Genomic DNA, 24,294 nt, shown 5'->3' with positions numbered 1-24,294 from the left:
TGTCTAGTCTCATAGTGTTGTGGTCAGAAAAGATACTTGATACAATTTCAATTTTCTAAAATTTACCAGGGCTTGATTTGTGACCCAAGATATGATCTATCCTGGAGAATGTTCCATGAGCACTAGAGAAAAATGTGTATTCTGTTGTTTTTGGATGGACTGTCCTATAAATATCAATTAAGTCCATCTTGTTTAATGTATCAGTTAAAGCTTGTGTTTCCTTATTTATTTTCATTTTGGATGATCTGTCCATTGGGGAAAGTGGGGTGTTAAAGTCCCCTACTATGAATGTGTTACTGTCGATTTCCCCTTTTATGGCTGTTAGTATTTGCCTTATGTATTGAGGTGCTCCTATGTTGGGTGCATAAATATTTACAATTGTTATATCTTCGTCTTGGATCGACCCCTTGATCATTAGGTAGTGTCCTTCTTTGTCTCTTCTAATAGACTTTATTTTAAAGTCTATTTTGTGTCATATGAGAATTGCTACTCCAGCTTTCTTTTGGTTTCCATTTGCATGGAATATCTTTTTTCATCCCCTTACTATCAGTCTGTATGTGCCTCTAGGTCTGAACTGGGTCTCTTGTAGACAGCATATATATGGGTCTTGTTTTTGTATCCATTCAGCCAGTCTGTGTCTTTTGGTGGGAGCATTTAGTCCATTTACATTTAAGGTAATTATCGATATGTATGTTCCTATTCCCATTTTCTTAATTGTTTTGGGTTCGTTATTGTAGATCTTTTCCTTCTCTTGTGTTTCTTGCCTAGAGAAGTTCCTTTAGCATTTGTTGTAAAGCTGGTTTGGTGGTGCTGAACTCTCTCAGCTTTTGCTTGTCTGTAAAGATTTTAATTTCTCCATCAAATCTGAATGAGATCCTTGCTGGGTAGAGTAATCTTGGTTGCAGGTTTTTCTCCTTCATCACTTTAAATATGTCCTGCCACTCCCTTCTGGCTTGCAGAGTTTCTGCTGAAAGATCAGCTGTTAAGCTTATGGGTATTCCCTTGTGTGTTATTTGTTGTTTATCCCTTGCTGCTTTTAATATGTTTTCTTTGTATTTAATTTTTGACAGTTTGATTACTGTGTGTCTTGGCATATTTCTCCTTGAATTTATCCTGTATGGGACTCTCTGTGCTTCCTGGACTTGATTAACTATTTCCTTTCCCATATTAGGGAAGTTTTCAACTATAATCTCTTCAAATATTTTCTCAGTCCCTTTCTTTTTCTCTTCTTCTTCTGGAACCCCTATAATTCGAATGTTGGTGCGTTTAATGTTGTCCCAGAAGTCTCTGAGACTGTCCTCAGTTCTTTTCACTCTTTTTTCTTTATTCTGCTCTGCAGTAGTTATTTCCTCTATTTTATCTTCCAGGTCACTTATCCATTCTTCTGCCTCAGTTATTCTGCTATTGATCCCTTCTAGAGTATTTTAAATTTCATTTATTGTGTTGTTCATCCTTGCTTGTTTCATCTTTAGTTCTTCTAAGTCCTTGTTTAATGTTTCTTGCATTTTGTCTATTCTATTTCCAAGATTTGGGATCATCTTTACTATCATTATTCTGAATTTTTTTCAGGTAGACTGCCTATTTCCTCTTCATTTGTTAGGTTTGGTGGGTTTTTATCTTGCTCCTTCATCTGCTGTGTGTTTTTCTGTCTTCTCATTTTGCTTATCTTACTGTGTTTGGGGTCTCCTTTTTGCAGGCTGCAGGTTCGTAGTTCCCGTTGTTTTTGTTGTCTGTCCCCAGTGGCTAAGGTTGGTTCAGTGGGTTTTGTAGGCTTCCTGGTGGAGGGGACTAGTGCCTGTGTTCTGGTGGTTGAGGCTGGATCTTGTCTTTCTGGTGGGCAGGTCCACGTCTGGTGGTGTGTTTTGGGGTGCCTGTGGACTTATTATGATTTTAGGCAGCCTCTCTGCTAATGGGTGGGGTTGTGTTCCTGTGTTGCTAGCTGTTTGGTATAGGTTGTCCTGCACTGTAGCTTGCTGGTCGTTGAGTGAAGCTGGGTGCTGGTGTTGAGATGGAGAGCTCTGGGAGATTTTCGCTGCTTGATATTATTTGGAGCTGGGAGGTCTCTTGTGGACCAGTGTCCTGAACTTGGCTCTCCCACCTCAGAGGCACAGCACTGACTCCTGGCTGCAGCACCAAGAGCCTTTCATCCACACGGATAAAGAGGAAAAGGGGAAAAAAATCATAAATCTTGCTCTCAAAGTCCACCTCCTCAATTTGGGATGATTCGTTGTCTATTCATGTATTCCACAGATGCAGGTATATCAAGTTGATTGTGGAGCTTTAATCCGCTGCTTCTGAGTCTGCTGGGAGAGATTTCCCTTTCTCTTCTTTGTTTGCACAGCTCCCGGGGTTCAGCTTTGGATTTGGCCCCGCCTCTGCGTGTAGGTCGCCGGAGGGCGTCTGTTCTTCGCTCAGATAGGATAGGGTTAAAGGAGCAGCTGCTTTGGGGGCTCTGGCTCACTCAGGCTGGGGGGAGGGAGGGGTACGGAGTGCGGGGTGAGCCTGCAGCGGCAGAGGCCGACGTGACTTGCACCAGCCTGAGGCGTGCCGTTCGTTCTCCCAGGGAAGTTGTCCCTGGATCCCGGGACCCTGGCAGTGGCGGGCTGCACAGGCTCCCCAGAAAGGGAGTGTGGATAGTGACCTGTGCTCGCACACAGGCTTCTTGGTGGCGGCAGCAGCAGCCTTAGCATCTCATGCGCGTCTCTGGGGTCCGCGCTTTTAGCCGTGGCTCGCGCCCATCTCTGGAGCACCTTTAAGCAGTGCTCTTAATCCCCTCACCTCACGCACCACGAAACAAAGAGGGAAGAAAAAGTTTCTTGCCTCTTCGGCAGCTCCAGACTTTTCCCCCGACTCCTTCCCAGCTAGCCATGGTGCACTAATCCTCTGCAGGCTGTGTTCATGCTGCCAACCCCAGTCCTCTCCCTGCGCTCCGACTGAAGCCCAAGCCTCAGCTCCCAGCCCCGCCTGCCCCGGCGGGTGAGCAGACAGGCCTCTCGGGCTGGTGAGTGCCGGTTGGCACCAATCCTCTGTGTGGGAATCTCTCTGCTTTGCCCTCCACACCCCTGTTGCTCTGCTCTCCTCTGCAGCTCCAAAGCTTTCCCCCTCTGCCACCCACAGTCTCCGCCCGCGAAGGGGCTTCCTAGTGTGTGGAAACCTTTCCTCCTTCACAGCTCCCTCCCAGTGGTGCAGGTCCCGTCCCTATCCTTTTGTCTCTGTTTATTATTTTTTCTTTTGCCCTACCCAGGTACGGGGGTAGTTTCTTGCCTTTTGGCAGGTCTGGGGTCTTCTGCCAGCGTTCAGTAGGAGTTCTGTAGGAGTTGTTCCCCATGTAGATGTATTTCTGGTATATCTGTGGGGAGGAAGGTGATCTCCACGTCTTACTCTTCTGCCAATTTCCCCTCCTTCTCCCCAGCGCATGGGTTTATTTGCTCCATGGCATGTGGGATCTTCCCAAACCAGGGCTTGAACCCATGTCTCCTGCATTGGTAGGTGGATTCTTAACCACTGTGCCACCAGGGAAGTCCTTGGATTTGACTTGTAGGATACATACACTGTATCCTTTGAGATATCTATTATATTTTTTTGAGCCCAGAATTGCTAAAATTTCTTTATTATTTTCTTACCCACCTTCTGGGAGAACAGCTGAGATACTGTGTCCTGAGTTGTTATGATTATTAAAAGAATTTGTATAATTTATATTGTTACATTGGCAAATAGAAGTCATATTCATTGCCTGACACAAGTGTTGTCTTACACCTGCTATGGGGTTAAAGAACTTTGCATTTAACGTTAAGTCAGTATTCCAGCAAGGACCTTTTAATGTTTTAGAAAACTCCTTGTTTTCCTCTCAGCTCACATAGTTCTTGCCTTGTACCAGGCCCCGATTTAAGCCCTTTTAATATACTGAGTTATCTAATTCTACAACCTTATGGCATAAATACTACTTGCATTATTGTTCTTTGAAGAGATTGCTAAGACAAAGAGTATTTAGGCTACCCCTCCAGGGTTACTTAGCTAGTTAGTGTCAGACGCAGGTTTTCTTACCCAAGCAGTCTGACGCCAAAGTTGATATTCTTAGCTGTTACAACATACTGCCTCTCAAGGCAAAGAGATAGCATGGGTTTAAATAAAAGAAGACATTTCTTTACCTGTCTGGTAAAGTATTTATACAGCTAGCCATTAACAATCAAAAACTATGATGGGCTAAAGTATACTAAACCAATGAAAATCAACAAATCCATAATGATACATAAATAAGAGGTCAGAAAATTTTTACTCTCTTTATACTTTGTAATTCTATGGTCACTCTAAGGTGAATGTTCTTTCAATCTTCTCATATTTATCTTCTCTGAAGTCTTTCATTTCAACCTCATTTATTAAAAACTTAACCAATTCTCAAAAGTGTTTTTTAGAATTGGTTATGATTCTTATATATTTCTATATATTATGTTACATTTCTTTGTTGTAAACAGAGTGTTCCATTTCTAAGCCAGTTTTGACTGCCTTATTAGTGGAAGGGAAGTTGTCCTGGAGGGTTACGAGGAATGTGACAAGTAAACGGGGCTAGGTGAGTGAGGACTTGATGAAGCAAGGAAAGCCATCACCAGAGTAAAAAGCCCAGCCTGTCCAAGAGGAGGTTGGCCCCTGTGATGTTTTGGGGAAACTCCCTTTAAACCCCTATGGGAAAAGAGCCTGATACTTGGGGAAGCAAATTAAGATCTTCCCCAATTCAACCAACATTTCCCCTAGTTCCTCTTGTATTTAGACTTACATAAATGTCTTCACTGACAAAAAAATCTTGGTCATTTTTATAATCAACACTTAATCAGTGTGTACAGTAAGACAGATACTGTGTTAGCCCTATAAGTACAATGGTAAGAAAGATCAATACAGATCTTAATGTCATGGAACTAACATACTAGTAAGTGAGATATATAATAAATAGGTAAATAAATGATTAGAAAATATATCATGGATAGTGATATGGGCTATGAAGAAAAGTAAGCAAAATAAAGGGATGAAGAATAATGGAACTAATTCAGATATTATGGTCAGAAAGGGATCTCTCTGGTCCTACTTTAGCATTCTATGAATACACAGTTCCTCATCAACAATTCACTTAATGCTTTTTACAATTGAAGACCTTCATTTAAATCAGTGTTGTACTAAGTCCGTCATTCCTTCTAATACATTTAATTAGTTACCCTCATGCTACTTGATAAACTTGAAATCTAATGGAAAAGGCAGCAAGTGTTTGATTATACTCTTTATATGATTGTAACTAATTAGCCACCTCAAATGGTGCACTTGAAATTTTCTGACCTCTTATTTACATATCATTATGGATTTGTTGATTTTCATTGGTTTAGTATACTTTAGCCCATCACAGTCTTTGTTGATGCCTAGCTGTATAAATACTAATTCCTTATGGATTTTTGTGTACCTTTGACTTGATTCTTTATTCTTTGAATTTACTATTGCTTTCTGAAGCTTTCCCAGGCTCACCCTATACCTTCCCTATCCCAGACCAAACACCTGAATTGGTTAAAAGTGAGTTCTTCTGGTCTTCCATGTTTTATGTGTTTTGTTCCTTTTTAAAAAATTAATTCTAGCTATAAATTTTTAGTTGTTTAGTTAACATGTTTAGGTACACAAAGTACTTTTTACCCTCTTTTGATTATTGTATTGTCAAAATGGTGGTCTCCTTTGATGATTTGTGTCTTTTTGTTATAGTTCATTAATATTATAAAACATTCTTGCTTCTGTCACAACAGTCAAGGGCACATTTTCTACCTTACCTGCTCCAGGTTCGTGACTCAGATCTTTATTTTAGGAGCCATGGTTCATTACCTGGTTTATTGCCACAACCTGGGCAATAGGCATTCTTATGATTTTTTGTTTCATGGGAGGTAAGTCTTTGACAATTTTATCTCTTTCTAGCAAATTGTTCATTTTTCAACTTTTATGGCTTCTAGGGTTTTCAGTATTTATTTACCTAGAAAATAATTCATAAGTCAACATTTTCAAATTGGTTGGCATATGAGCCTTATAACATTTAAAAAATACCCTCTGTGATGGTTCTTTCATTTGTCATTTACTTTTTTTTTTAATAGATCTTTATTGGAGTATAATTGCTTCACAATACTGTGTTAGTTTCTGTTGTACACCAAAGTGAATCAGCCGTATGCATACATATGTCCCTATATCCCCTCCCTCATGAGCCTCCTTCCCATCCTCCTATCCCACCCCTCTAGGTCATTGCAAAGCACAGAGCTGATCTCTCTGTGCTATGCTGCTGCTTCCCACTAGCTAACTACTTTACATTCGGTCGTGTACATATGTCGACGCTACTCTCTCACTTCGCCCCAGCTTACCCCTCCCACCCCATGTCCTCAAGTCCATTCTCTATGTCTGCATCTATATTCCTGCCCTGCAACTAGGTTCATCAATACCTTTTTTTTTTTTTTAGATTCCATGTATATGTGTTAGAATATGGTATTTGTTTTTCTCTTTCTGACTTACTTCACTCTGTATAACAGACTCTAGGTCCATCAACCTCACTACAAATAACTCAATTTCGTTTCTTTTTATGGTTGAGTAATATTCCATTGTATATGTGTGCCACATCTTCTTTATCCATTTGTTTGTCGATGGACATTTAGGTTGGTTCCATGTCCTGGCTATTGTAAATAGTGCTGCAGTGAACATTGTGGTACATGTCTCTTTTTGAATTATACTTTTCTCAGGGTATATGCCTAGTAGTGGGATTGCTGGGTCATATGGTAGTTCTATTTTTAGTTTTTTAAGGAACCTCCATACTGTTTTCCATAGTGGTTGTTTCAATTTACATTCCCACCAACAGTGCAGCAGGGTTCTCTTTTCACCAAACCCTTTCCAGCATTTATTGTTTCTAGATTGTTTGATAATAGCCATTCTGACTGGCATGAGGTGATACCTCATTGTAGTTTTGATTTGCATTCCTCTAATAATTAGTGATGTTGAGCATCTTTTCATGTGCTTCTTGGCCATCTGTATGTCTTCCTTGGTGAAATGTCTATTTAGGTCTTCCATCCATTTTTTTTTTTTTTTTTTTTGCGTTACACGGGCCTCTCACCATTGTGGCCTCTCCTGCTGTGGAGCAAATGCTCCAGACACGCAGGCTCAGTGGCCATGGCTCACGGGCCTAGCTGCTCCACAGCATGTGGGATCCTCCCAGACCGGGGCACAAACCCATGTCTCCTGCATCGGCAGGCAGACTCCCAACCACTGTGCCACCAGGGAAGCCCCTTCCACCTTTTTTTTTTTTTTCATCCATTTTTAATTGGATTTTTTCTTTAAGTTCCATTTGTTTATTTTTATTTTTATTTCCTTTACTCTAGGAGGTGGGTCAAAAAAGATCTTCCTGTGGTTTGTGTCAGAGTGTTTTTCCTATGTTTTCCTCTAAGAGTTTTATAGTGTCTGGTCTTACATTTAGGTCTTTAATCCATTTGGAGTTTATTTTTGTGTATGGTGTTAGGGAGTGTTCTAATTTCATTCTTTTACATGTAGCTGTCCAGTTTTCCCAGCACCACTTATTGAAGAGGCTCTCCTTTCTCCATTGTATGTTCTTGCCTCCCTTCTCATAAATTAGATGACAATATGTGCGTGGGTTTATCTCTGGGCATTCTATCCTGTTCCATTGATCTACTTTTCTGTTTTTGTGCCAGTACCATACTGTCTTGATTACTGAAGCTTTGTGGTATAGTTTGAAGTCAGGGAGCCTGATTCCTCCGTCTCCGTTTTTCTTTCTCAAGATTGCTTTGGCTATTTGGGTCTTTTGTGTTTCCATACGAATTGTAAAATTTTTTGTTCTAATTCTGTGAGGAATACCACTAGGAGTTTGATGGGGATTGCATTAAATCTGTAGATTGCTTTGGGTAGTATAGTCATTTTCACAGTATTGATTCTTCCAATCCAAGGACATGGTATATTTCTCCATCTGTTTATGTCATCTTTGATTTCTTTCACTTTTTATATTTGTTGATTATATTCTTTATATGTTCTCTAACTCATCACATTCTGATTCTATATTTATTGAATTCTCCTCTCACCTTTTCTTTAGGTCACTTTGTTCTTTTCTGTCTTCTTGAATGGAATGTATACATTGGTTTTCATTCTTTCAGTTTTATCAATATAAGTGTCTAAATTCTTACTTTCTATGTGACTAATATTGAGTTTCATAGATTTTTAATGTGCAATATTTTCAACGCCACCATTCCCTGAAAGTTTTGTAATTTCAGTTACATTTCCACGATAACTAAACAGTTATTTGATAGAAAGTGTCTTCATTTCTAAGTGGAAGTACTTTTAATTTACTGATATTGGCATTCATTTATGATTTTATTGTTTCAGTCAAATAATGGTGTTTGCATTATTTCACCTTAATTATACATAATTCAGTCACAAGAAATTATTTTTGCCTTTTATCATGCAATGTATATCAGTCACTTTGGATTTTCCTTAGGTTGTTCCCTCATCTGATTGCCAATCTCCAGCTAGGTCCAAGAAATCTTTTGTTACAAAGTGCCTTACACTCTTGCCCACCTCCACCACATTTTACATATCATTCTGTTACCAAATTCTCCTTTTCAGCCGCAGGTTTACTCAGAATTGCATAAGCTTTACAATATGGGAAATACCTATTATAATATCTAAAACATTCTGATACTATTTTAGGCAGTATAGCTTTGAGAATAAGAAAATGGAAAGGAATACCTGGGAAAGAGCATGAAGGAAAACATTTAAATATAGACTAGGATTTCAGGAGGATAGATGAATAATAGTGAAAATGTTACTGAAGAGAGGTAAATAAAACACCATCTTTATTGGGATGAAGAAACTCATGGTTTTGCATAGGAGGAAATTAACAGCAGTGATCGAGACAGTATGCATAGGTGGAGAGGCAACTGGAAAACAATCATTTATAAACACTATTATATATATGAATGTATCTTACTATATTATAATTTTCATGTATATAAATTTATATATATAAAATCACTGTAGTGTAGTGTGAGGTTTTAAAGGCATGGAGATTCTTATAGTTATATAATTATTCTGGTAATTGTGTTACCAGAATTGTGTTACCAAAAAGTGACTTCTTTTTGTAATATTGGCTTTTATTCTCACATTGCTTTCAACCAGTGATTTGCTTTTCCTGTAATTATAAATTACTATGACCTTGGGGCTTGCTATTCAGTGGCACATAGAATGACTTTATTTGTCCTTTTGGAGTTTAATAAGGAAATAAACAGTATGATAACAGAGAAAATTACAGATTACACAATTGGAAAAATGGGTATGAGGGCAAGGAACTAGATATTGGAATAGAGACATAGATATGAACTTACTTAGAGTCAGCTAGTACATAATTTCAGAGGGTAGTAACTTTTAGACCCAGACAATGAAAAGGAAGTAGTATATAAGGATTCCATTTCTGAGAAATGAAATATCTTGTGGGTATCTCTAAATGATAGGAAATGTGGTTTGATGCAGAAGGTGAAAATGATTAGGTGAAAGGGGATAATGGATTAAAATGTTGTTTTACAAGCAGCACCCTGTTATCGATGATAAAGTATTGGGATTATATTGTAAAAGAAGAAAAGTATCAGAAAATTGTTAGTATGTATCAGTAATCAAATTGTGATCTGTATTTGCAGTATCTCTACAAGATACTGATGACTAAATTCCACATCTATAGGTGTTGATTCAGTTTATCTGGATTAGTTCATGAACATCAGTACTTGACAAGCTTACTAGGTGATGATCAACACCAAAATTTCAGACCCACTGACTTAATCCATTTCTCTTAGCACAAACCTCACAACCTTATGTTATACTCTTAACATTCTCTGAGTTCTCTTTACCTTTCCTCAAACTTCATAACAGTATTTTAATCATTCACTTATACTGTGAATTATTTTCAGTTTTTTTCCTGTGCATTTTATAACTATTTTATCTTTGTTACACATGAAAAAAGAAATTGTTTTTTCCCTTTCTTTCAGACTTGGAATCCAAGTGTGACAAAAAGACTTTATCTACAGAGAAGGACATTATTGAAAAAAATGATTCTCAGTGGGAAGTAATAGAAAGTAGTAAATTAGTTGGCCTTGAGAACTCCATTGTCAGAAATGATTGGCAAAGCAAAAGGAAGACTGAAGTGCAAAGACCTGAAGTGGGATATTTCAGTCAAATGAAAATCATCTCTGAAAAAGTACCCAATTACAAAAATCATAAATCTCTTACATTACATCAGAGAATTCATGATAGTGAGAAGCCCTGTAAGGAATATGGGAAGGTCCTTAGTTGTGACTTAAACTTTGATGAATATGAGAAAATATATACTGAGAAAACCTCTGAACGTAGTAGATATTGGAAAACCTTTGGAGTAGATGACCCACATACCCTACAACTGAATATTCATACTGGTGTGAAACCTTGTAAATGTATGGAATGTGGGAATGCATTTAGTTTTTGTGAAGACCATAGTGTACACTGTGATGATCAGAACTGCTATAAATGTAAGCAATATGGAAGGACTTTTAGGAGAATTGAAAAAATCACTGCACTTCAAAGAATTCATGATGGTGAGAAACCCTATGAATGCACTTCCTGTAGGAAATCGTTTAGAGTGCATGCACAACTTACTAGACATCAGAAAATCCATACTGATGAGAAACCTTACAAATGTATGGAATGTGGCAAGGACTTTAGATTTCATTCACAACTAACTGAACATCAGAGAATTCATACTGGTGAGAAGCCATACAAATGTATACAATGTGAGAAGGTCTTTAGAATTCGTTCACAGCTTATTGAACATCAGAGAATTCATACTGGTGAGAAACCTTATGCATGTAAAGAATGTGGGAAGACTTTTGGAGTCTGTCGAGAACTTGCTCGACATCAGAGAATTCATAGTGGTAAGAAACCCTATGAATGCAAAGCATGTGGAAAGGTCTTTAGAAACAGTTCATCCCTGACTAGACATCAGAGAATTCATACTGGTGAGAAACCATATAAATGTAAGGAATGTGGGAAAGCTTTTGGAGTAGGTAGTGAACTTACTCGACATCAGAGAATTCACAGTGGTCAGAAACCTTATGAATGTAAAGTGTGTGGAAAGTTCTTTAGACTTACTTCAGCCCTTATTCAACATCAGAGAATTCATAGTGGTGAGAAACCTTATGAATGTAAGGTATGTGGGAAGGCCTTTAGACACAGTTCAGCCCTTACTGAACATCAGAGAATTCATACTGGAGAGAAACCTTACGAATGCAAGGCATGTGGGAAGGCCTTTAGACATAGTTCATCCTTTACAAAACATCAGAGAATTCATAATAGTAAGAAACCCTATGAATGTAAGGAATGTGGGAATGCCTTTAGAGTGGGCAGGCAACTTACTTGACATTGAACAAGTTGTACTGGTGAGAAGATTTTTGAATGAAAGACATATATAAAGCCCATTTGTTTCTGAGTTTCATTGGAAAAATATGTGTATTTAAGTAGAAGTTATCGCAGAGATTCTACCTCAATTAAATCTATTTCCAGACTTTATGGCCACTCTAGAACTAGAATTATTCATTCATAAGTGAGATATACTTTCAGCTTTGTTCAATATCACCAAATATTTCTCCTTTTTATATCAATTAACATTCTGAATATCCATTTATGTAGGATGATGCCTATCAATCCGTTTCTTAAATGGGAAATGTATTTCCCTAATTATTAATTATTTGATTTATTTTCATATGAGTTTTTTTTTTTGCGGTACGCGGGCCTCTCACTGTTGTGGCCTCTCCTGTTGTGAAGCACAGGCTCCAGATGCGCAGGCTCAGTGGCCATGGCTCACGGGCCCAGCCGCTCCATGGCATGTGGGATCCTCCCGGACCGGGGCACAAACCCGTGTCCCTTGCATCAGCAGGCGGACTGTCAACCACTGCGCCACCAGGGAAGCCCTCATACGAGTTTCTTGTCCAAGGATGTTTTGCTTACAGTTACTTTTGGTGTTTGTGTTTTTGGCTATTTATTGTTTTTGGCTTAGTGATTTGTAATATTGCTCAAATATATCTTTTGCATTCTAATTTTTTGCCTGTTTTATATGGCATACTTATCTTCTCCAGGGAGTTAGAACCCCCAGACACTATGTGGTTTTAAAGTTTTGTGGTCCTGCAAGGTGTTTGTGTAGATTTGTTTTGTTTTCTCTTGATTTTGTTTTAATGGTAGATGTTTTAACTTTTCCATTGTCATCAAATGTTTGAATTCTTTCTGAATTTCTATTTTGTTTTGACACAACAGATTTCCCTAAATACCTTTTGCAACACAATTCCTTTAAGGAGTCTTTTCACCTCTAGGCAGTACCAGTAGGCATCCAAATGAAATGAGCATTTAAAATATTTCATAAAATATTCTAACCCAATCTTACATCTCTTAAATTTGTTAGGCAGCTTTAAAAGTAGGAGAAAACCTACAGCTATTGCAATGATTATAAACTGGTCACTAAAATCAAGAGGGTTTACAACGCTGCTATTTACCATGGCTTCAATTGGGTTTTGTATCTATTTATAATTTTCCTTTTTATTCCGTTCAGGGTTGTCTTACTGTGTTTTGGCAGTTGGAAAATCAGTAGACCTTTGATTTTAGCAATCTCCCCTGACTCAGGAAAAACGAAAAGACAACAACAAAAAAATGCGACAGTTAATAAGGTTGCAAATCTGAGCTACTCATCACCTCTTTCTTATGACAGTTGACCTGGTTATATAATCAAAGTGATCAAAAGCCACTGGTTATTGATTTTTATAAGAAAATTTACCTGTTATATTTACATACATTTACATCACTGTCATTCATTAGATTTTAACTTTTGAGATTGATATCTTGCCCAGTTTTGCATGATCAGCAATAGTAAGTAAGGTTTTCTCATTGGGTATACTGAGCTATGTTTTCTTTACATATTTCTTATTAGTAATTTACTTAAGTTAGCAGTTATTAAAAGTATGTAACAGCTAGATCATTCATGTCCTACAGAGTAAAAGAATGGGTCTCTGTTGTTACCCTTATTAGGATACTTGCTATTTCATATCTTTGAAATAGTTCAATTGTATTATAATTATTAATGTTGTTATTAATAGCTCACTCTATTTACTGAGCTGTCATGTGACCACACTGCTGATTTGCTCTTATATCCTACTCTACCTGGTTATTCTGAGTTACCATCAATGCTGATTAATTTCCCTCTTCTTGCACAGTACTCCAGAGCTACTTGCCCTACTCTTCTTTGTGTGTTTTTAATATTTTTTGCTTGCTCGAACAAACTAAAACAGTGAGCTATCCAAACCTTATATACGGACTTAAAATTAGTGACAGAAATAAAATAACCATGTGGCTTGACACTTATTTTTTGAATCATTAATGAATAAATGAAAAAAAAAATACAACACATCCTTATTGTCTCCCTTATTTGTAATTACAGCTACATTTTGTTCACATTACATTAATATTTTGGTCACATTACATTAACATTTTCCTTTGAATTTTGTTATGAACTCCTGTCATTTCACAGACTGCTAATATGATAAACCAAAATGTAACATTTGGTACTTTTTCTTGGTGCTCAAATTGATAAAATTTATTCCTTTCCATTTTCATTTGTTCCTTTATCCTTTCCACATTTTCCCTAGCCTACTTGGAAGCTTTGGGTTCTTTCCCCAAATACAAGGGGATGTTCCAGACCTATCCTGTTTATTGCTGTCCTGAACCATAAAATTAGCTACTGCAAGGAAAGGATTCTGGTTCAATTTAATGGTGAAGAATTCTAATTAATAAATGTAAAGGAAATGAGGGAAATAGGAAATCACCATAATAATAGTGGTAATTATATACAAAATCCATTGATGGACGGTAAGATTTGAAGGTGAAAGTATAAGGAAAAAATGGGATATTAGAATTGTTTCAAAGTATCTCTCCCAAGTATTTAATTACAAAGATAAAACATTGCACACACACCTTTAACCGAATAATCACCAACAATGAGACACTGGCATCAAGGTGATGCACTAAGAAGGGCAAACACTTGGGTAGTATTCTCACCAAAACATGCGTAACTATGTTCTAATAATGAAGGAACTGCAGGTAGACCCAAAATGAATAGCCTTTTGTAAAATAACTTGCCCAATACTCCAAAAGTTCATAACTTTTCTAGGTCATAAAAGGCAAGGGAACTAAATACAATGCTGGATTGTGGATTCAATTTTTGGAACATTAGCAGAGAAAACTTGATGAAATTCAATCAAACCTGTCATTTGATGATAGTATTGTTCCCAATGTTAATGTCCTGGTTTTGATCATTATACTACAGTAGTGTAAAATGTTAGTATTAGGCAAACTGGGAGAAGGGCATATGGAAACTCTGTAGTCCTCTTGCAATTCTTTTTTTTTTTTTCTTCTTTCAATTCTTAAGAACAGAATTTATTTTTTTAATACTCTGTTTCCAGTCAAAATGGGAATAATAGAGGCAGGATTTACCTTCCTGCCTAAAATAACAAAACACTAGATAAAATATGAGAAATAAAGGTTTTCAGACATTGGACACCAGGCAACACAATGGTAATGCCTAAGAAAGTATAAACAAATGTGATCCACACATTTGACCCAGCCTACTGCCTAGAGAGCATTTCCACACCTCAGCACTGTGAGGGGGAATACAAGGGGCGCTTTGTAATCTCCCTAAGTAGACAAGATGGAGCTGAGAGTCCAGGGAGGCAGTGATGGCTAGAGTCTGCAGGGCAGAGTATTGAGCCAAGTTCTCATCAGTGCATGGGATCAAGGAAACCACCTGAGGCCAGCAAAAGAAATGCTTAAGAGCACAGGTAATCCTTGGAGCTCACACAGAGCCAGGAATAGTTTGTGTCCCCATCAGCAAGAGTGGTAAACCTCATAATTTATAGGGCACTGGTTAGATTACTCAAAAAGCTATTGCCTCAGTAGATAGGTGAGTTAGCACTAGATTAAGGCTTTCCTAGTCCCACCTAGCAGAGCTTAAAGCAAATCTTGAACAAATTGTTTCCAGGTAACATAAGTATATTACAGAACAAAGTTTGAGTATATTTATAGAAATGCAAAAATACCAAGCACATTGAAGGTAACTTTCATAATGTCTGTAGTAAATAAATTTTACCAGAAGTATAAATAAGCAGGCATACATGACTATAATGCAAAAAATCAATAGAACCACAACCAGAACTAGAAATGACAAAAATAGATTTTGTATTTAATAATAGATACTGACAATACAAAAGTCATAACTATATTCTATATATCCAACAAGGAAGAGAGATTGATCATGTTAAGTACCAATGTGGAAAATATTTAAAAGACCCAAACAAATCTAGAGGTAAAAACAACAATGTCTGAGACATAAAAATACAGTTGCTAGGATTAATAGATTAAACATTGCAAAAGCAAGCATTAGTAAACTGGAAGGCATAGCAATAAAAACTATATAAATTGAAACAGAAAAACAGACTGAGAAAATAAGAGTATCAGAGAGCTGTACGACAACTTCAGCTAGCCTAATTATGTGTAATTGAGATCCCTAGAAGAGTGGAAAAAGAATGGGCAGGGGACGAAAAAATAATTGAAGAAATAATGGCTGAGGGACTTCCCTGGTGGTGCAGTGGTTAAGAATCCACCTGCCAATGCAGGAGAGACGGGTTCAAGCCCTGGTCTGGGAAGATCCCACATGCTGTGGAGCAACTAAGCCCATGCACCAGAACTACTGAGCCTGTGCTTCGGAACTTGTGAGCCACAACTACTGAGCCTGCATGCCATAACTACTGAAGCTCATGCACCCTAGAGCCCATGCTCTGAAACGAGAAGCCACTGCAATGAGAAGTCCGTGCACCACAATGAAGAGCAGCCCCCAGTCACCACAACTAGAGAAAGCCCACGCACAGCAACAAAGACCCAATGCAGCCAAAAATCAATCAATCAATCAATTAATTAATTAAAATAATGGCTGAAAACTTTCCAAATTTCATGAAAATTATAAACCCACAGGTCCATGAAGTTCAACCTATCCCAATCACAAGAAACATGGGGGACAGGGGGTATTACTCCAAGGGAATCATAACGAAATTGATTAAAATCCATGCCAAAGAGAAAATCTTAGAAGCAGGGAGGGGGAGAAATATCCTGTATGTGCAAAAGAGCAAAGATAAGAAACCATACTTCTGGACATGATGGAGTAAACACATTTTGCCCTATTACTCTCCACTTATTAGACTTAAAATCCATGGAAAAAATACATGAAATAAACTTAAGAATCTGAAAGTTGGAGTAATGAAGGCCAACTCTATTGACCTTGGGATTCGAATAACAACCCAGCCCAGTGGTGAGTTCCCTGGCAGAAGACTGGGTGTTTTGTTGTTTTTATCTCCCCATATATTCTTATCTGAGCACCAGAGACTTGAAATTAGAAATACCAGCAGGTGCAAACAACTACCAAAACACCAAACAACAAAAAAATAAAACACACAAGGTATGCTTGCTTTTCCTATCCAAAGGGCTGAGAAGGTTGCTGCCCTGCAGAACAATACTCTATTGACAATGCCAACTCTGCATTAGCTGAATACTTTAAAAATGCCAATCTTTCACACTATTATGCAAACAGCTAGCAGCACCATCCTCCCTTCTTGCCAGTAAGCATCTGCAGAGGCCTTGTGTGTGCACAGCCTAAGATCCCAGCCCAGCAGTAATGCCTCTTCTCCCAAGCAATGGGCATATGCAGGCGCTGTGTGTGTGAGCAGAGACCTGACTGCCATCCTGGCCCATCAATAATGGGCATCTATAAAGATCATGTATGTGATTAGAGCATTGACTGCCAACCTAGCCCAAGAACCATGAAGCACACCTCATTTCCTGGCTGGCAGATGCATTGGGAGGGTGTAAGTACAACTGGGGCATTAACTACTGTTGCGACTTGGCACTGACAGGCATTTACAGGGGCAATATGTGAATTATCACTCCAATGAAGCAGTAACAAAGGTCCTTTCCCTTTCCAGCCAGTGGGGGCTCCAAATACTATGTGTGTAAACAGAGCCATGACTAAATTCCTGCTTATCAACAAGTAGCAAGATTTACACAGAAACCAGAGTGTCATAAGATTATAACCCAAATCATTGGGGTACAGTCAAAACTTACTCATCCTAGCAAGAACAAGGAATATTCAACTTGAATGAAAAAAGACCAAAACAAACCAAGATGACAAAGATGTTGGAATTATAAGGATTTTAAAGTTACTATATAAAAATGCCCAAATAAACATGGAATGCACATAAAAACAGAGCTCCAAAATACATGAAGCAAAAATTGACAATTTCACAATAGGTAGAGCCTTCAAAGTCAGTTTCAATATCAGCTAGAACAACTAGGTAGATGGTCAACAAGAAAATAGAAGACTTGGACAAACTATGAATCACTTAGATAATAGGCATCAATAGAAACTCCACCCCATAAGAGCAAAATACACATTGTTCTCAAGCATATACATATAAAACATTCTCCAGGATAAAACACACTGAGACATGAAACAAATCTTAATAAATTTAAAAGGATTAAAGTCATACAAAGTATATCCTTCAGTCACATGATATTAAATTAGAAATCCAAGAAATTTGAAAAATTCACAGATATTTGGAAATTAAACACATTACTAATTAACCCTAAGGGTCAAACAAAAAATAAGGAAAATTAAAAAAATATTTTCAGATGAAAATGAACCTAATGAGATGCATATAAAGCAGCACATAGAGGTAAATTTATAGCTGTAAATGCTTATATTTTAAAAAAGAAAAAAAAAAATCAGTAACCTAACTTTGCAGCTTAAGAAGCTAGGGGGAAAAACCTAAAACAAGAAGAGGAAGGAAATAATAAGGAATAGATGAGAAATAAATGGAAGAGATAATAGAAAAAATATATAAATGAAACCAAAATTTGTTTCTTTAAAAGATCAACAAGGGACTTCCCTGGTGATCCAGTTGTTTAGACTCTGTGCAGGGGGCGTGGGTTTGATCCCTGGTTGGGGAACTAAGATCCCACATGCCGCATAGCACAGTCAAAAAATTTTTAAAGATCAAGTAAAAGATCAACAAAATGACAAATATTTGGCTAAAACCACCATGAAAATAAAAAGGGAGAAGGTACTAAAATCCAGAATGAAAAAGAGGGCTTAACTACCAACCTCACAGAAATACAAAGTATAATAAGGAAATGCTATGAATACCTGTATCCCAGCAAATTAGATGAGTTACAAAACAAATTCCAAAAAAGACAAAATCTACCAAAACACACACACAAAAATGGATAATCTGAATATGTCCATATTTGTTAGAGGAAATGAATAACAACCTTCAAAACAGAAAGCATCGGGCACAGATGATTTCACTGGTGAATTCTACCAAATGTCTAAGGTAGAAATACTAATTATCTGTGATCTATTCCAGAAAATAGAATGATGTCCTAACTCATTCTATGATGTTGTCATTACCCTAATACCAAAATCAGATAAAGACATTGTAAGGAAGGAAAATTACATACCAATATCTCTAATGAATATAAAAGCAAACATCCTCAACAAATTATTAGAAAATCAAATCCAACAAATGTAGAAAAGTAATTACATACCACAGTCAAGTGGGATTTCTCCCATGCATGCAAGACTGGCTCAATATTTCAAAATCAAGCAATTAATCTATCATATCAACAGGCTAAAGAAGAAAAATCATATGATCATATCAATAGATGCAGAAAAAGCATATGAAAAGATTCCATACTCATTCATTATTAAAACCCTCTCAGGAAACTGGAAATAGAAGAAACTTCTTCAATTTGATAAGAACATCTACCAAAAACTAACAGGTAACATCATATTTAATGGTGAGGAACTAAAGACTTTCCCTCTAAGAGCAGGAACAAGGGAAGGATATCTTCTCTCACCACTCATATTCAGTATTGTACTGGAAGTCCTATCTAATGCAACAAGAAAAAGAAACCGTATACAGATTGGGAAATAAGAAATAAACCTATTTGCAGATGACATGGTTGAATGTGTAAAAATCCTGAAGGATGCTCAAAAAACTCATGGGACTAATAAGTGATTATAGCCAAGGTTGCAAAACATAAGGTTAATGTACAAAAGTCAAGTACTTTCCTATACACCAGCAATGAAAAATAGGAATTTGAAATTAAAAACATAATTATTTAATTAGAACCAAAAAAGTACTGAGGAATAAATCTAACAAAATATGTACAAGAGATATATGAGAAGAACTAGAAAACTCTGATGAAAGAAATCAAAGAACTAAATAAATTAATATTCTATGTTCATAAATATTAAAAAATTCTATGTTCATAACCCAATATTGTTAATATGACAGGTATTCCAAACTTGACCTATAGAGTCAATGCTATATTAAAATTACAAGTTATTTTGTAGATATTGACAAACTGATTCTAAAGATTATATGAAAAGACAAAGGACCCAGAATAGTCAAACAATACTGAAGATGAAGAAGTTGGAGGACTAACACTATCAACTTCAAGATTTACTATAAAGACACAGTAATCAAGACAGTGTGTACTGGCAAAAGAACAGACAAGTAGATAAATGGAATAGAATAGAGAGCTCAGAAATAGATCCAAACTAATAGAGCCAACTGATTTTTGACAAGACAGCAAAGACAAATCAACAGAGAAATGTAACAATCAACAAATACTGCTGGAACAACTTGATAGCCACATTAAGAAAATGAATCTGGACCAGGATTTACGACTTAAAAAAAATTCAAAATAAATCATGGGCCTAACTTTACAGTGTAAAACTAAAAAAAACAAAAACACAAAAACTTCTAGAAGATAACATGGGAGAAAATCTAGGTGACTTTGGGTTTGGCAATGATTTTTCCTAGAAACACCAAAAGTATGGTCCCTGAAAAATAAAACTTGATAAGTCAGATGTCATTAAAATTAAAAACTTCTGGGGCTTCCCTGGTGGCACAGTGGTTAAGAATCCGCCTGCCAATGCTGGGGACATGGGTTCGAACCCTGGTCCGGGAAGATCCCACATGCCACGGAGCAACTAATTCCATGAGCCACAACTACTGAGCCTGCGCTCTAGAGCCCGCATGCCACAACTACTGAGCCCACGTGCTGCAACTACTGAAGCCCATGCGCCTAGAGCCCGTGCTCTGCAACAAGAAAAGCCACCACAATGAGAAGCCCGCACATCGCACCAAACAGTTGCCCCCACTCGCCACAACTAGAGAAAGCCCACACGCAGCAACGAAGACCCAACAGCCAAAAATAAATTTTAAAAAAATTAATTAGGAAATATCCTTGTAAGCAAGGAAAAAGAAGGTATAAGCAATTGAAATACATTTTGTTAAGGGAAAAGAAAGTAATTTTGTCTGAAAGAGAGGTCAGATAGAAGAGAAATGGAAAAAATCTGGAGATAAAAAGGAAATTATAGAAGGTAATGGAAAAGAAACCCTGGGCAAAGAGTTTAATGTGTGATCAGGACTAAGATTAGAATAAATTTAATTGAGTAAGTGAATTTTAATATTAAAGGTAAGGTGGTGCAAAACTAGAATTTGTTTCCCTCTCTGTTAAGAGGACAAAGTTTTCCTGGAATAATGATCTGCTTTAATAACAGATTATAAAAGTTTCTTTACCTTTTAAGTAATCTGTTGTAACTATCTGTATTTGCCTTTGAAGTCTTTTATTTTCGCTTTAGTTAAGTGAAAAAGTATTGTTTCACAGCACCTATAATCCTATTTGATGTTTTTGACAAACTTTCCAAAAATCAACCTCTAAATGAAGTGTTATTGACCTGAAATAAACTTGACATTTTCCAGAGGTCCCCTGGAACATCTCAAGAGATTTGTTTTCTCTCCTTACCAGAGAAAGATATTAAACTAATTAGGCTTATTTGGTATATTAAAGAACATGGGAAGCATTATCAAATGAATGGTGATAAACCCTCTTAGGATATACTGTATGGATAAATGTTATTAATATAGCTATTCTAGAAATTACATGGAATTCCTAAAAGTCTGGTATGTTCTAGTATAATGTTATCAGTCATAATTCTAGTTATTATCTTTAATTGTTCTATGTCACAGAAGTAACCAAGTTTCTTTGCCAATTGCATTGTAATCAGATCTTTGACCGTGCGTTTTTAAGTCTTTTGTCATTTATAGGCAGTTATTGTACTCTGATGCTTTTATAAAAATGCTTCATCTTCAAGAAGATCCATAGAAAGGACCTTTTGACCAGTACAGGTTTCTGATAATTTTTACATCATACCACTGAACTGGGTAAGAAATTAAAGAATTCTAATGGAAACCCTGATGGCTTCATAAAACTGTTAACAAAAGAGCAAGATCAAAAAGAATTAGCTACATAGGGCTGAATGATAGTTTTTATGACTTTTTTGTCTGAAATATTACTGGCTTTTAATCTTTGTTTTCCAGATATAAGGAAACACTCCCCCTTAAGCTAATTATAACTGACAGCAATTTGGTAAACTATACTTTTGTAAGCAGAGTAGAAACATTTATCTTTTCTACCTGATCCCTCCAGAAATTGGAAACTCCTAGGTTCCCAGCAGCCTTACCAGGTAAATAAGGAAGGCCACCTCCTGACGGGTACAGGAATTTTGAGTTATTTTGGGGACCCTGAGAAGGGAGGAATTCATCCAAATCTATACCCATCACAGGTGGCAAGTCCTTGGCAGGGCTTTCCTGGCCTTAAGAGGCCTTTTAAAAGTTCAATCTGAGATTCCTTATAAAAAGTTCCAGCACAGCCAATTTAAAAGAGCCTGTAGGATGAATTACACTTATGTGAATAATCAGGCTAAGTTTATTGAAACCAAACTTATTTTGCAAACAATTAGTCTTAATTTGACTATCTTTGGTAGAAATCAGCATAATTTTAGAGAGAAATATTATGGTTTAGTGATATTACTTTATGTATGTTAAGTTCTAGTGTTGTTAATTGCTTCTGAGGGTTTGTGTTTACTACCTAAGACTCACTTCCTGGATGACTCCTTGTTACTACGTTGTGTTATTACAAAAGTTTAATTGAATTATTAAAAGACATTCTAGGTTTGTTTCTGAAGCTTATCACAGTAGTCTATCTTTAGATGAAGATCAGGTGCCCTGTGACCTACAACCAGGAGATTATATACATATGAAGAAGCATCATTTAAAGCAGCAGTCCCTAACACTTTTGGCACCAGGGACTGGTTTTGTGGAAGACAGTTTTTCCACGGATGGGGTGGGAAGGGGGAGGGGGATGGTTCAGGCAGTAATGAGAGCAGTGGGGAGCAATGGGGAGCAGCAGATGAAGCTTCACTCACCTGCCAGCCGCTCACCTCCTGCTGTGCGGCCCAGTTCCTAACAGGCCACGGACCAGTACAGGTCCGCAGCCCAGGGGTTGGGGGCCCCTGATTTAAAGGACTGTCTCCAACCTAGATGAAAGGACCCTTAAACTAGTTGATGTGCAGCAAAAGTGAAGAAATTCACTCTTAGAATCATATTTCCCACTTAAAAGGGGCCCCTACACTGTACTGGTCTATATAGAGGACTGCTGACCTCAAACTCACCTTAAAGCAATGCTCAAACAGAGAGGAAATGACACACCAGGACAAGAAGACAACATCAGAAATAGCTATCCCAAGATGCTAGACCTGACTTGTATGATTATTTATAGTGATCTCTTGGACTTCTGCATATGAATCAAATGTTTTCTATTACAGGCAAAATTCTACACAGAGTTTAAAACTTAATCTAATTGTTGGGCTTATGGTCACTTACCTATGTCCAGTACTTTTGGGTTACCTTGGTGGATTTCTCCTCTCCAAGACAATGATTGGATAGTCCTTAGGAAATTTATTATAGAAGAAAGAAGTTATAGTTCTCTTTGGGCCACTATTGATATTACTAGATGGGACCCCCTCAGTTGGCCAACCAATCATACTTGCTCTGACCCTGGACATAAATACGAATTTTAAAGTTACTCAAGCTCAGAGAAATGAGCTAATTTCAGTGAAAGAATATATACTCCTGATTATTAGGAGGGACCCTCCCTCAGTCATGGGATGGATTTATATGGCTAATACCAGGCTATGGTTGTTTAAGTTTAAGGGAACAATTTGTTTGCTGGGAACAATTAAATCATACTAAAGGTAACCATCCTAATAACACTAGGAAATTGGGCTGAGTGCCTTATGAACAATGCTTATATATCATTACCTTTAAAGATAGCGATTGGTAAGGAACAGACTGGGTCAGATGACTGGGGATATACTGGGCCACACCTAATGGAAGCTCTTGGTTTAAATTCTTACTTATGATCTTATCAATGCTACTAGCTGTATTACTTATACTCTGCCTATTTTATAAAATTATTGTTTTTTGCATTACCAAATGTGACTGCGCCTCCAATAAAGATAATGATGACTAAGCAACCTGAAACAATTAACTAAATATAGTTTTAAATATACACATAAGATCAAAATGATTGTAGTAGTGTAACCCTAGATATGGGAAGAAGCAGCAAGAGGGAATCATTTCCTAGACCATAACAGATTAGTAAGACAGATGGTACAGAAACTTTTATGACTACTATTAACAATGCCTAGTCCAGTAACAGCACACTGAGTGGCCCATCAATGAAATCCTCGCCATACCTAGGAATGAGCCTTCCTAGCACCATGGGACAAATTGGTCACAAAATGTCTCCCAAACCTTGGTTGAACTTATGACCAAAAGGGGGAAACTGTAAAACAAAAAGTGTTGTACACCATCCAGTTCTACAAGAATCAAGCCTTTAGCCACTATACTCACTGACTTACATCCTGAAAGGAATTCAGGATGAGTCACTCTGTGCTCTGCAAAAATGGGCCCTTAGATATTTAGAATTATTTCAGGAGAATTTTTAAATGAACTTGGATTCTTGCATCTTCCTAAACTTAGAAAAGCACTAAAATCATTACTTGAGATATTTGTTCCTCATGACTAGCAGTAACCTTCTACCGAGATGTATCCTTAACTGCGGGTACCCCTTCACCTCTTCAGAGTAATTTCTCAGAGCTATCTGAGAGGTTGTCTCCCAAGGTATAGTGCTCAGTAAGTCCCCAAATAAAACTGAAACTCACAGTTCTCACGTGTGTTTTTATTTCAGTCCACATTACAATGA

General features: G+C 37.3%; 1 protein-coding gene across 4 annotated transcripts in view; it reads left to right on the top strand.

Annotated features, from left to right (window-relative positions):
* LOC132416211 (zinc finger protein 260) overlaps positions 1-24,294 on the top strand; it is a 61,156-nt gene that overhangs the window by 17,208 nt on the left and 19,654 nt on the right. For 3 of the 4 annotated variants that reach the window (XM_069540174.1, XM_069540175.1, XM_069540178.1), the window contains one exon: positions 10,044-13,686. In XM_069540174.1, the coding sequence (XP_069396275.1) occupies positions 10,044-11,446 (1,403 nt within the window). In that variant the 3' untranslated portion in view covers positions 11,447-13,686. Of the gene's footprint in view, positions 1-10,043; positions 13,687-24,294 lie in introns of those variants that run through there. The other variant, XM_069540179.1, reaches the window with a different exon arrangement.

The sequence above is a fragment of the Delphinus delphis genome, chromosome 20 (assembly GCF_949987515.2).
Source record: "Delphinus delphis chromosome 20, mDelDel1.2, whole genome shotgun sequence".
In the NCBI taxonomy this organism is placed as follows: domain Eukaryota; kingdom Metazoa; phylum Chordata; class Mammalia; order Artiodactyla; family Delphinidae; genus Delphinus; species Delphinus delphis.
Note: the sequence above shows the minus strand (reverse complement) of the source record. Positions and strands in the feature narration are given on the sequence as shown.